At 32.9% G+C, this 13,495-nt stretch overlaps 4 protein-coding genes across 4 annotated transcripts; all 4 read left to right on the top strand.

Moving 5' to 3' along the window:
• Positions 1-339: 339 nt before the first annotated feature.
• LOC17889184 lies at positions 340-1,312 on the top strand. Its single transcript, XM_006295284.2, has 2 exons — positions 340-453; positions 609-1,312. Exon 2 carries the CDS (start codon positions 620-622, stop codon positions 863-865), a length of 246 nt encoding a protein of 81 aa, XP_006295346.1. The 5' UTR covers positions 340-453; positions 609-619; the 3' UTR covers positions 866-1,312.
• A 1,959-nt stretch (positions 1,313-3,271) lies between these two features.
• On the top strand, positions 3,272-5,411 carry LOC17889262 (probable serine/threonine-protein kinase PBL6). The gene is made up of 5 exons (XM_006294091.2): positions 3,272-3,578; positions 3,786-4,021; positions 4,122-4,311; positions 4,478-4,869; positions 4,957-5,411. Exons 1-5 carry the CDS (start codon positions 3,428-3,430, stop codon positions 5,287-5,289), a joined length of 1,302 nt encoding a protein of 433 aa, XP_006294153.2. The 5' UTR covers positions 3,272-3,427; the 3' UTR covers positions 5,290-5,411.
• Positions 5,412-5,583: 172 nt separating this feature from the next.
• LOC17888827 (DEAD-box ATP-dependent RNA helicase 40) lies at positions 5,584-8,192 on the top strand. Its single transcript, XM_006296089.2, has 7 exons — positions 5,584-5,794; positions 5,975-6,433; positions 6,531-6,619; positions 6,761-6,860; positions 7,087-7,341; positions 7,563-7,681; positions 7,773-8,192. Exons 1-7 carry the CDS (start codon positions 5,639-5,641, stop codon positions 8,053-8,055), a joined length of 1,461 nt encoding a protein of 486 aa, XP_006296151.1. The 5' UTR covers positions 5,584-5,638; the 3' UTR covers positions 8,056-8,192.
• A 67-nt stretch (positions 8,193-8,259) lies between these two features.
• Positions 8,260-9,409, top strand: LOC17888738 (psbP domain-containing protein 2, chloroplastic). Its single transcript, XM_006294852.2, has 3 exons — positions 8,260-8,657; positions 8,733-8,888; positions 8,979-9,409. Exons 1-3 carry the CDS (start codon positions 8,367-8,369, stop codon positions 9,243-9,245), a joined length of 714 nt encoding a protein of 237 aa, XP_006294914.1. The 5' UTR covers positions 8,260-8,366; the 3' UTR covers positions 9,246-9,409.
• The last annotated feature ends 4,086 nt before the right edge of the window (positions 9,410-13,495 follow it).

Below are 13,495 nucleotides of genomic sequence, written 5' to 3' on the forward strand. Positions count from 1 at the left end.
ACACAAAACACGTATTCATAAATTTTTTTAAAATGCATTCTTGATTCTTTTGTTTTGCTAAAGTAATGCATTTCTAATTGATTCATGACCAAAAAGTACAATATTTATGAAAATATAATAATATGAGACACTCAAAACCATTGACCAATACATAATGAAAAACCACCGAACCTTACCACATTCATTGAATAAATATATATATATATATATATATCTCTTTAATTAGAAAGACCAATTCCTCCTAATCATGTTTAATTAATAATCAATGTTGATTAGTTGTGTAGATGTCCTTCACTCTTCCTTATAAGTTAGTCTCTTCACCTCTCTTCTTATCCTTCTTCTACTTAACTTTTCTTCTTCCTCTCTCTTCTCTGCTACAAAAAAGTTTTAATTTCTTTCTTTTATTGTGTTTTGCTTTAAACAAGAAGCAAGACTTTAAGCTCTTCTCGATCTGTACCTTTCTTTTCTTGTCATTTAAAGAAACCCTCTCTGCTTTTGTTATCTTAATTCTCATTATTTACATGTTGATTTGATTCTTATTACACACTTCACGTTTTGAGATCAAGATTTGCTTCTTACACAAGCTCATGTTTTTTTTAAACTTGCAGAGAATCTTGTCATGGAATCTCCAGCAACCAAATCCTCCACCGCGAGGTCTGTTGAGCTACCGCCTCGTCGTGGAAAGGTGAAGAGAGAGATCTTTGGTTTCTTGGCTGGTTCCATCGTTTCAGCTGCTGCCAAAGCAGGTGGAGCGTTTGGGATGAACTTAGGAAGTGGTGGTGGTGGTGGTGGTTCTTCTTCCTCCACCGCTTCAACTCCTCCGGGAAGTGGATACACCTCCGACCAGAACAACGAATCTACTTAAAAGCAATAAAAACATATATAAAGACATAATTAAGAAAAGTGCCGACACCATGGCACGGAAGCTGAGTTGTTCTGTTCGTTTTTTGAAAACAGAACGCTGCTTTTGGTTTTATCAAGTCCGGTTCGGTTTTTATGGTGGTTTGTTTTATTTTATGTGGTACGACCCGGTTTAACTTCGGTTTTTGGTGGGTTAAACTGGGATTACGTAATTGTGTGTGGTTTAATTTGCTTTTAATTGTTGTTGTAAACTAAAAAAATATCTCCCTAATCTGTTGGTTCTACGTGTTTTTAAAAGTGGAGTAATGATTATGTCGTCTGGGAGATATTTTTGTTTTGGTTTGGTCTGGTTTGGTTTGGGTTTAATTATGTGTTTTGTATGGTTTAAGTGTATGTTCGTATGTTTAAATGCAATGTATAACTAAGTGTGTTAATTGATTTTGTTAGCTTATTGGAATAAGTTTGGTCAAAAGTACGATGGCCAAGCCAAAGCCACCTTTAGCTTTCTTTTGCACCTTTTCCATTGTTTATATGTACTCTTTTCTCAATAATTTATAAAAAAAGAACCTTAAAGTCAGATTTTAAAATTACATATACCTCTTGGATTTCCTCGTCCATCCCGACCACCAAGACGTTGACTTGCTCGTCAAGAAAGGTGAAAACACTTTTACAAATATGTTTGATTAAGCAATTAAAGTTGTTGTACATTCATACAATAAATTACATGTTACATTGTAAGGAAGGAATGGTAAAGAACTGGTATAGGATCGGTTACGGATTAATGGTGAACAAGCTGTGTGTTAGGGCTCGTGGATTTGGTATCTCACTGTTGCGATATACTCGAAAGCCTCAACAAACACTACGATAATAGTCTTAACAAATCAGTTAATCTTACAGCACAAATAATTATGAATACGAACGAGCACAAATCATTCGAATGTAAAAGTTTTATTCGGTTTATAAAGATTCTTTATTTAAAACAATTTTGATTTTTAAGAAGTTTCAAAATATTATATAATTTTAACTTACAAAATTAAAATTGTAAATATTTATGCTTTATAAGATCTAGTTTCACATTATAAGGTAGTCCAAAATAAATGGTTGATTTTATGGTATATCTCCATATATTAAACTAATACTGTAAATGTATTGATTTTTTCCCGAATTTATGTTGTTTTATTCTCCAATATGCCTTTTAAAGGGATGTAAACTTTTTATCCATGAAGATTTTGATTTAGTTTTGTTTTAAAATTATTGAGACATAATTATTGTTTTAGTTTAAAAAAGTATTCCTTCTAAGTTTATGCTGCTCTACTTCCAATATCAATGTTATTACCAAGGTAGAGATGTTTTAAACCCCTTCCCAATTTTACGATGCTTTACTTTTAAATTCCATAAACGACGGCAGAGAGAGGAAAGTATTCAATTTCATTAGCTCGAGACTGAACATAAATGGTACATAATTGTAGTTTTTTGTGATACATAGTTTGTATTTTTTAGTGATACTTAGTTTGTATTTATTTTAAAACGATAAATTGACAAGACTATAGCTATTCCAATAGCTGGTTCAGCGGCTAAAATTGCTATGATAAAAATGCAGAAATATTCCCTTTAAATTGGAAATTATTAAATTACAAGTATCATTCATCAATTCCTTATCAGTTTTGATTCATTTCAATATAAAAACAATAATATTGGTCTAGCAAAAACAATAAAAGAGTTTACATTGATTTTTTGCAAAGAATTTGATTCTCTTACTTTCTATTTAGTGGACCATCCATGAAATATTACTAAAATTTCGTACTTAGAAATAGAGAGTAATTTGAATATATGATCATAAATCTTTGTTTATTGACTCCAAAATCGAATTGTCTAAGATTTTGAAGTAAAAAAAATCATTTTAAAATTGGTATATTACCAAATTATTCGTTGATTGCCACAACTTTTAAAAATACGGTAAAAAGTTTTTTAAAAGCGTTAAACAAATAATTATTTTTAGTTTCTTTTTAATATATGAAGGACAACCATCAAAATACAACTATGCCTCTCCCTCTCCCTCTCTCTCACAATATTTTGCTCTTTCACAAATGGGAGTTTTAAGACAAATAAGTTGAATTGATTCAAAAAAAAAAAAAAAAAAAAGACAAATTAGTTGGAAAAAAAAACACAAAAAGTTAAAAGGTTAAAAAGCAAGCGCTTGAGCAAACAAAAAGGTTTGACCCAGCAGCTACCACATTTTTTACTACTTACAATTTACAAAATTACACACAATTTAACTGCACGCACCTCATTGGTTACTATTAATAACCCTTATGGTGCACCTTCCCGTAGACAATAACTTACGTTTCTTTCTTCTTCTCCTTCCTTTAAAAAAGTTCAAATTAAGCATCTCTCTCACTTCGCCCTCGTCTCTCTCTCTTTCTTTTTTGTAACTCTTCCTCTTCTTTCCCCCAACAATTCAGATTTTTTTTTTGTTCCTTATTCCCTAATTCTCTGTCTTAATTCTGAAATTCTAGGGTTTTTTTTTTCTCCAACGAGAGAGAGAAAAGATTCTAGATTTTTAGCGATGGGATGTTTCGGACGCACCGCGAAATCGAACAAACGATCAGAGATCAAAAACACGACGAAGAATGATGTTTCCCCTAAAAAACTCACCATCGATTCAAACATCGTCGATAAGAACGTTAATCGAGACAATCAAACGCAACCCAGCTCAGGTTCGAAAAAAACAAAAAAAAAAGTTTCGATTTTTATTTCTCAATTTGGAATCTTTCGATGTGGGTGTTATTTGTTTCAGTAGTTTTCGATCTGGGTTTCTTCGTTTTAGGCCATTTGTGTTTTGCTACATTTCCAATGAGATCATTAGGTTTTGTGTTTATGGATTCATCTTGATGTGAATTTTGTATCTTTGTTTTGTTGTGTAGATTGTTTGAAAGTTAGTCTATGTGGAGATGTAAACAAGGAAGTAGTAATCAAAGAGGATCAATTAGCTTTGGATGCAAAGGATACTTTGGTTGAAGATGAAGTTTCAGGGAAGAAAGCACAGACTTTTACATTTGAACAACTCGCTGTTTCTACCGGAAACTTTAAGTCGGATTCTTTTCTAGGTGAAGGAGGGTTTGGAAAAGTTTACAAAGGTTTCATTGAGAAGATCAATCAGGTTTTTGTTTATGTGTCTTTGATCTTAATCAATCATTGTGTAAATGTGGCTAGCTGGTCAGAGGTTTTTTTAATAGAATTTTTGAATTGGATGTGGATAGGTTGTTGCGATTAAGCAACTTGATCGGAGTGGTTCTCAAGGAATTAGGGAATTTGTGGTTGAAGTGATGACGTTAAGTCTTGCTGACCATCCGAATCTTGTGAAGCTTATTGGATTTTGTGCTGAGGGTGTTCAGAGACTATTGGTGTATGAGTACATGCCACTTGGATCTTTGGAAAATCACCTCCATGGTATGTTTATACCTCAACTCATATATCTGTCTCTCTATGCATATTACAGAACGAAAAAGTGAAATGCCTTGTTAGAAACAAGGGAAAGGGTCGTTAAACTGGTATTTGCATCACTTTGCTTTGTTGATTATGTTAACTTGCTTTTTGTATGTTCTGTTTGCTTTAGATCTTCCCCATTGTAAAAAACCGCTTTCTTGGTACACTCGAATGAAAATTGCGGCTGGTGCAGCGAGAGGTCTAGAGTATCTCCACGATACTATAAAGCCTCCTGTGATCTACCGTGATCTTAAGTGTTCGAATATCTTGCTCGATGAAGGATACCACGCAAAACTCTCAGATTTCGGGTTAGCTAAAGTAGGACCAAGAGGGGCTGAAACACATGTATCCACAAGGGTTATGGGAACATACGGATACTGTGCTCCTGATTACGCATTAACAGGTCAACTCACATTCAAATCAGATGTATACAGCTTCGGAGTTGTTCTTTTGGAGCTTATCACTGGAAGGAAAGCTGTTGATAACACGAGAGCACGTAATGACCAATGTCTAGTCGAATGGGTAAAGATAAAGTCTCTCCCTTTATTATAACTTTTGCTTTCCTCCTTCATTTCTAGTTGGCATCACACTTTTGACGTAATTTTACAGGCACGTCCGTTGTTTAAAGATAGAAAGAATTTCAAGAAAATGGTTGATCCATTGATGGAAGGAGAATATCCAATTAGAGGATTGTACCAAGCGCTTGCTATAGCTGCAATGTGTGTTCAAGAACAGCCTAGTATGAGACCGGTGATTGCAGATGTAGTAATGGCTTTGGATCATTTAGCTTCTTCCAAATATGATCATGGTCATAGACGAAAGCAAACCAATGTGACAGAGACGAGAGCCGATGATGAAGAGAAAATATTACCCGAATCTAATGTTTGTGTGGAGGAGAAACAAGAAGAGATCAAGATTTGCTCAGATCAAGCCGATGATTAAACGAAACAAAATATTATTTTTTGATAATTTTTCTTGATTTGTAGAAATGCTTCGTTTATGTAAGCAACAGTTTTGTTCGATTTCACAAGACGTCGATTTTAGAAATACGCAAAAACCAAAAAGATTCCGGTTTGTCATAATCATCAACCAATCAAAATCCCGGTTTATACCAAACTCATTCAAGCCGGTTCTGGGGGGGTCGATATTCTAAATGACAACGTTAACCTTATAACTTCTATTAAATTACAATTATGCCACTAGTATATAAAGGTTAAACCCAGAATCCGGAAGCAAAGGCAAAGTTAAGCAACGGCCGCCGCGAAGTTTAACCTCCAAAGAAGCAGAAACAATGGCGAAAGGCGACGATAATGTACAGAGGAAGAAGAATAAGTTGACGAGGAAGAAGATGAGTAGAAAGAACGATTCCGCCACCGTATCTGCTCGCATCGCAGCCATTATCGCCGCCAAGAAACGCCGCAAGTCTGGCAAACGCAGCATGTGTCAGGTATCTCACTCTTTTACACTCTTCTCGATTCGATTTTTAGGGTTCTCCGAAACTGTATAAGTTCAATTTGGTAGAAGAGTGTCTTGTTGATTGAGGTGTTTGATACCCTTAGGGTTCTCTGAAACTGAAAATGTGAAATTGGAAATGTTTTTGATGATTTTGTTTTCTATTGAATCTTAGGGAATGTGTTTTAGTCTTCCTACACCTCAAGATCCCTATAATGAAAGGCAAGGTAAAGCTGATATCACCAAAAAGAAGAAGAACAACAAGGTCAAGAGTAGAGATAAGACGATTAAAGAGGCTGGTGTTGAGAAGCCGATTGGTCCATCGAAGTTTCTGATGTCTAACTTGAATGAGATAGAGAGCTCGTTTCGAAAAGATAGCACATACAGTGAACAGCATGACAAGTTTTTGTTCACTAGCACTTGGGGAATTGAGTTCTGGAAATGTTTCTTATCTGGGAAAGATATTCTAGAGACAAGTGGAATGTCTTCCACCGTTGAACAGATTGCGTGGATTGTATCAACTGCAGCCGATGCTATTGCTAAACGGGAGAAAGATGAGGAGAAAAATGATGAGGTGGAGTGCAACAGCCCTTTTCTTTTGTACCTTGTGCCATCTCAGTCCAAAGCATCTCAGGTTAGAATCATATTGTTTAGCCGTGTGAATGTTTACTTTTCTTTAGTATAGCTGACGACAAGGTACATAATGTAGCCATTTTTTTAATCATGCTTAGGTTCGATCGGTTTGCAAGGCACTGAAAGGTATTGGAATTCACACAGTGAGCTTACACCAAGGAGCATCACTAGATCATCAGATTTCCGGGTACATCTTACTAGTCCATTATCTGTCTTTTTCTTTTTGCAGTCTAGTCTGTTTTACACATTGTCCATGCTGTTGTTGCTACATGAAGGATACTATCCTTTTTCCTCTTCCAATTCTGACACGCTGTCTTTCGAGTTGTAGATTGAAAAGCGTCGAGCCTGAGTTTATAGTTGCTACACCTGAGAGACTTTTGGAGATTGTCATCTCACAGGGAGTTGATATATCTGGTGTTTCGTTGCTGGTATGCTAAAATCTATCTCCTGTTTCATTATACTACAGTCCAAATATTTCCAAATACTATGGCTTCAAGTTGAATTGTTTCAGTTTAGATAACTTAATACTAAATATCTTTTTATGTTTATGGGTATCAATAGGCCTCTCTCTAACTATATGTATCATGTTATGGAGCCTCTTCATCCTATATATTAGAGCATTCAACAGCTAATTTATTTCTCACACTTACACAGGTCATCGATGAACTAGGTTCCCTTTGCAGTAGTGGTTATCTAGATGCTGTTAAATCCATTAAGCAGGCCATTTCAAGCAAACACCAATCGATAGTTTTCAACGACAGTTTTAGTTCTACTATTATTCCAGCCATCCAGGGTCTTTTGGGGAGATCAATTAACAAAGTTACTGCCAGTGATTCTGTTGCCAGCCAAGGTTCTTGTATTATCCAGACTGTAAATGTCTGCGCCTCGGAGGAACAAAAGCTAGAGAAGGTACGTCATATGATAACTTAAAAAAAAAAAAAAAATCTACAACACCATGTGTTTAAAGTTTTGTGAATGTGAGACTATAAGAAAGTAAAAGGTTGTTAAAGTTTAGAATTAAAACCAACAGTTAATAGAAGTAGCATTCACTAATAGATGGCTTACATAAAGTGGTGGCTCTTCTTCAGTGAACTGTTTACTAAAACCAAAAATTAACGTTTCTGGCGCAGTTTGCAGAGCTTCTGGATTCATCTTCATCGAAGATAATACACATTGTTACAAAGGAGGAAAGTTTCAGAAAGATAAGGGCTCTACTTAAGATCAAGGGTATCTCAGAGGTCAAAAAGAGGTAAGAGCTTATCAACTTTGCTGTTTTATTATGAAAGACCATAGCTTCTGCCATACTAATTTGTTCTCTTTTCTTTTTGATTTGGCTTCAGCCGGAAACCTTTGGCGCACTTGATTGATATCGAACAGTTGGATACTACAGTTATGAAGGACTTTGAAACAGTTCTACTTCCAGATTTTTTCCCATCAATCGAAATTTACACTCAGATTCTGACAAGTATGGCTAGAGAGAGCGTTCACGGGGAACTTCAAAGCTTTATAACTGAAAAGGATGCTGTGTCTTATCAAGCTGAACCATTGGTGAGTCTCCTGGAGGATTGTGGTCAGAACGTGCCTGATCCTTGGAAAAATTTATCTGTTGCTATGTCTGATTGATCTCAGATGTTATCTCTATAACATTTTTGTTTTTTCCATTGGTTAAATCAGAAGTTTAAGCAGAAAATTTTGGTTAAATGATCAATTTGATTGTAAGTTCCAACAAAGTTTTGTGCTAATGATTCCTTTTAAAATTCTCTCTTCTGGATGATATTTGTCTTCTTTTACTCATTCGTCTAATCCGGGTAAACCTAACCGGTCAAAACCGATGTGTACCATCTATTTTTGTAAAATTAGAAAACCGAATAGACCAAATAAACCAAAGATTGGGACTTTAACGGCAAAACATGTGATAAGGAGGAGGAAGCAAAATGTGGTCGTCAAGCTTCTTAGCTTCTCCTCACATCTCTTCTCCTCCCAAATTATCTCTCTTCTCATCATCGTCTTCATCTTCCTTTTCTCATCACAAGATCCTCTGCTTTACCCCAAATCCTTCATCAACCATTGGCATCAATCTCAGCAAAAGACACTTGAATCTCTCGGTTCTCACTCTTTTATTCAATGGGTTCTTATTGGATAAGGCCAAATCCACCACAGACCTTGTAAGATTCACTGATTCCAACAATGGCTTCACTCTTCTCATACCCTCTTCTTATACCAAGGTAATTCGAACCTGTGTTACAAAAAAAAAGTGTATTCACTCCAAATGCTGATTTAATAAAATGGGGAATTTTAAGGTAGACAAAGCAGGAGCCAATGCTCTGTTTGAAGAACAGAACAATGGAAGCAACAATATTGGAGTTGTAGTGAGTCCTGTCCGTATAAAGAGTCTTGAAGACTTTGGTACTCCTCAATTTGTAGCTGATAAGCTCATCAACGCTGAGAAACGAAAGGTTTCGAATTCAAAAACCCAAAAATCAAAACTTTATTTAGTGAAAATGTATGTTTGGTAAAGCTTTATGCGTTTTTTTTGTTTGAATTAGGAAAGTACAAAGGAAGCTGAAGTTGTATCAGTTGGAGAGAGATCAGGACAAGGACAACAACAAGTGTACGAGTTTGAATACAAGATTGATAGCACGAGAGGAGGGATCAAGAGAGTTTTCTCAGCTGCTTTCGTGAGTTCTAAGAAGCTTTATCTATTGAACGTTGTTCATTCAGACAAACCTGAGAACCCGTTGGATTCAAGTACGAGATTGTTGTTGGAACAAGTTCTTCACTCCTTTGATGCTCTGCCTCTCACCATGACATGAACAATTTCTTGTAATGGGCTTTTTGATGGGTTTCTTCTTGAGTTGATGGGCTTTTCTAGTAATTTATTTAGCCCAATAAGTCTGAGATTTCTTTTGTTACAAAGACTGTCAGAAACATTTGTATTTGTTAAAAAAAGCCAAATAAAAACAAATATCTTTCAACTGTTTGTTTTTTTTTTAATCTGAAAAATTAAATGATGGTAAGTGTGATCCATTATAGTTTTGAGATTAATTTTTGGGCATAGAATTATCATATTTCACGGTTTATTATTTACATTTTCTTTCTGTTTATAAACAGTAACTAATGGAGAGAAACTTAATTTTATTTTTTCCACACCGACGATAATGATAATAGTAATTGTAAAATTCACCCTAAAAAAATAATTCACCAAGTAGACAAACAGAGGTGAAAATCTTAATATTTCCTATTGAACATAATAAATTCTCTACATTTTAGTTTTGACCACTACTGTTTTGGTCATATTTCAAATTTTTTTTAAGAAACATAGATATCATAATGGGATGAGTTATATCATATACTATATGATTAGTTAATTCGCGATGTGATTGTTCATATACAATAAAAGTTTATGAGTTATTATTACGGTTGCATGAACTTAAAAAAACTATATATAAAAATCGTTTCAGAGAATGGTTTTTGTTTGTTGAACGATTGACGTATCATGCAGTTATATATATAAACTTGTTATGTCTGCCTCAAAAACGTTATTACTTTAATATAATGTTGTAATATTAATACGTTTGAAATATTATCTCACGAGGCACTAAACATTGAACACATCGACCATTAACAGCCAAAATCAATATAATGCATTTTTAAACCACAAACCATTGGATATAAGATTCAAAATTTATATATGAATTACTAAACATTATGCGAAAAACCAACACTAACTTAGAAGATGTAGTTATACTTAACTATTCATTTGTAGCTTAGTCATAAAAAATTAACGATTAATTAACACCGAATTGTGAATAATGTTTAACATTTCAGGTATAAAATTTATATTTTACATCGTGTAGGTTAAAAACAAAAATAGTGTATTATTATTTTTAGATATAATTAAATCGCATTTTGTAAAATATTCAGATTGATTTTTACTGTTTTCCCGTAGATTTACATATATAATTGGAGATGAACATAGTAACAAACTAACAGTATAACTATTGAGATTACTTAATATGGTTACATAATCAAATCAATTATGTACTTTAACGACAATACTATTTAAGAAAATAATAACAAATGATAGAATGTGTCAAAAATGTCAAAGTATGTGAGAGGAGGAAGGTGTGTGGAGGAGATATGATAAGTAAAAAAGTGCATTGACTCCAAAAGATTTGTTTTATAAATAAATATAATTTTGTGTGTTTGGGAGAGAAAATGAAAAAGAAAGAAAAGAACAGAAAAGTCAGCAAAAATTCAGAACTTAGAAAAGAAAGGTACGGACCAGTCTGCCATATTTTGATCAGTCACTCGTCAAATCATCTCTTTTATTTTTGTTTTTATTTATTACTTCTTTTTTTTTTTGCTTATTATTCAGAAAATTTATGCTATATACAATCTTCATTTGAGAGGTATAAACTATTTTTCAAAGTTCATAAACTATAGTTTACTAATTAGGATATCCACACACACACACCATCTAAAGCTATTAAATCAAAATATGAAATACTATTACACAATTCGACCGTAAAACTCTATCCAAAACATAGGTAATGACACAATTCAATTAATCTATATATATGTTAAATCAGATGTTTGGAGTGACACCTCCAGTGATGTGAGTCGTCTTCTAAGATGAAAAAGAATCCATATATATATATTGAATTGTCACTGTTAAAAAATATTTATATGCATTAACTTCAACGAACGTGGGGGTGTTTCAGAAGTTCCTAACGATCTTCACAGTTAATGGGTTTCGTTGACAATGCTTTAACAATGATGTTATAGTCTCGGTTTATCCAGAAGATATAGTTTAGTTTTGGATATCGGAATCGCAAAATTTTTAGGCAACTAAGTTGACTTAAGGCAATAATATTGGTGGGATCTTAACAAGTATTTTATAAGATTATATTTTAACAAATTTTAGTTTAAGATACTTGTTAATATCTCACCAATAATGTTGGTCTTACACATTGTCATGTCCCTCATAATCATTTTAAGAAACAATAACGTAGGATCGATTAGGGTGAAAATAAGCAATTACTGTTAATAATTCAATATAGTTTGAGATGTATGAATGAAATGATACATGCAAAACATAACATAATTCAGTTTTTCTTTTGTAATATATGAATGAAATGATATATTACTTATTGTTAATAAAAGAAAAATCCTTTAATATAATCTGAACATATAAAGTAAAGTTATGTAAATTTTTTAATTTATGACAAGTATTAGTTTAAGAAACTTTCGCAAATTAACAATATAATAATTTTGAAAGTTAATCATATCTTCAATTGGACATATATGTAATTTTATTTAAATGGTCCGAAATAGTTATGTTTTCTTAATAGTACGTATAGTAACTTTGAAATGAAAAAATGAGTTTGACATTCTTTTTGAGATTTATATGGTCCAACTTTGCAGTAGTAGTAACTTCATCTATTGGTACGTCGTTGTTGTAGGTTTAAAGATCTTAAATTAGTGTTTTACGGATTAGTTGATTCAATGTATATGCGTACGTGTGTACGTGAAATTAAAAAAACGGAAGCATACGTACAATAGTATCATCGTGCAATAAAGTGTTCTTCTCTCAATAGAATTTTTATTAAGTTTGAAAAAAGAGACAAATGGGGACAAAAGAGAGGAAATGCGAAACAGCAAAATAGCTGTTTGGTATTTTACCAACAGTTTAGGATTTAATAAGAATGTTGACAGAACACTACGCATTTATGTGAATGTATACAACAATGTTCTTAAATAAAATTTTTGTGAGGGGAAATATATAATAGAATTGAAAAAGAGACAGTGTTAAAAGGAAAATTGCAGAGGCAAATTGCAATTTGTCTGCATGCATGCATTTATAGTCTTGTCTCTTAGTATATTTCTCATTTTTATATATCTTTTTACAAAGAATTGAAAGAGAATACAAAAATATCGAATATGGAATGTATATATGATCATAATCTAACCTTAACATTAATGTAAATATTTTTAACTTCGTATTCCTAATCATATAATTAGTTAGATCGGTTGATCTATTTAATCATGAGTAGTTTGAACTTTTAACACTCGATGATCATATAATTAGTTAGATCGGTAGATTTTTTTTAAACATGACTCATGAGTAGTTTGAACTTTTAACACTCGATGGCTACACACTCACCATAATCCTCTCAAGATGAATGTGTAGACATCAAATACTTTATTCACCGGGTTTTATTAAGAAACCTAAAATGTATACCATTTTAAAGGATGAAAAAATAATTTAGTAAATTTCGGGCTTGAAAAAATTTGATATACTTACTTCAAATTAACTAAAATTATATGCATGCTAATTAAAGTAATACCAGTGGCATTTTGGAGTTTCAGCATCAAACATATAACCAATATAAAGTACGTGATAGAGAAACTTAAGAGATTTAATCTCTTGCATGTAAGGCTATCAAACGTAGCAGGGTTACTTCCACTCTTCCATATTGTTTCTATATTTTGTAAACACTTTTTTGATATCAATATATTTGATTTGATGAAATAACGGAAAAAATTCCAAACTTTGTGAGTATTTTGGATATCTTTTAATATTCTATAGAAACACCTTCATGATATATGAAGTTCATTCAGAATATAGCATATTTTTTTTTATTTAAAGTTGTATGTTATCTCTTTTACATTACTTCATTATGGAGTCGGAAACAAATAAACCTAAACTAATTTGTAATTTAGATACATAATTAAATATTTTATTTTCGTTACAATAGCCGTCTAATATATTGGATTCTAGTTACATGAACTGAATCATAGAAACATCCAAGTTTTTAATGGTGTATATATCACCGACCTGAAACTTTCGTCAACAAGCCAACCAAATCAAAGTATAATTAACTATTTAGGTTTCTAATTGACAATTTTTATTCGCATAGAATTTAAAAAATTTTAGAATTTCAAGAAGAGAACATAAATATCCTTTTGAATTAGCCCCAAAAACAAAATTGAATACTCAGAATCAAGAATGTTGACAGAGAGGGGCAGAGACAAGGCTTTAGGAGAAGCCTATAGACAA

This window comes from Capsella rubella, unplaced genomic scaffold (assembly GCF_000375325.1).
Source record: "Capsella rubella cultivar Monte Gargano unplaced genomic scaffold, Caprub1_0 scaffold_4, whole genome shotgun sequence".
NCBI lineage: Eukaryota > Viridiplantae > Streptophyta > Magnoliopsida > Brassicales > Brassicaceae > Capsella > Capsella rubella.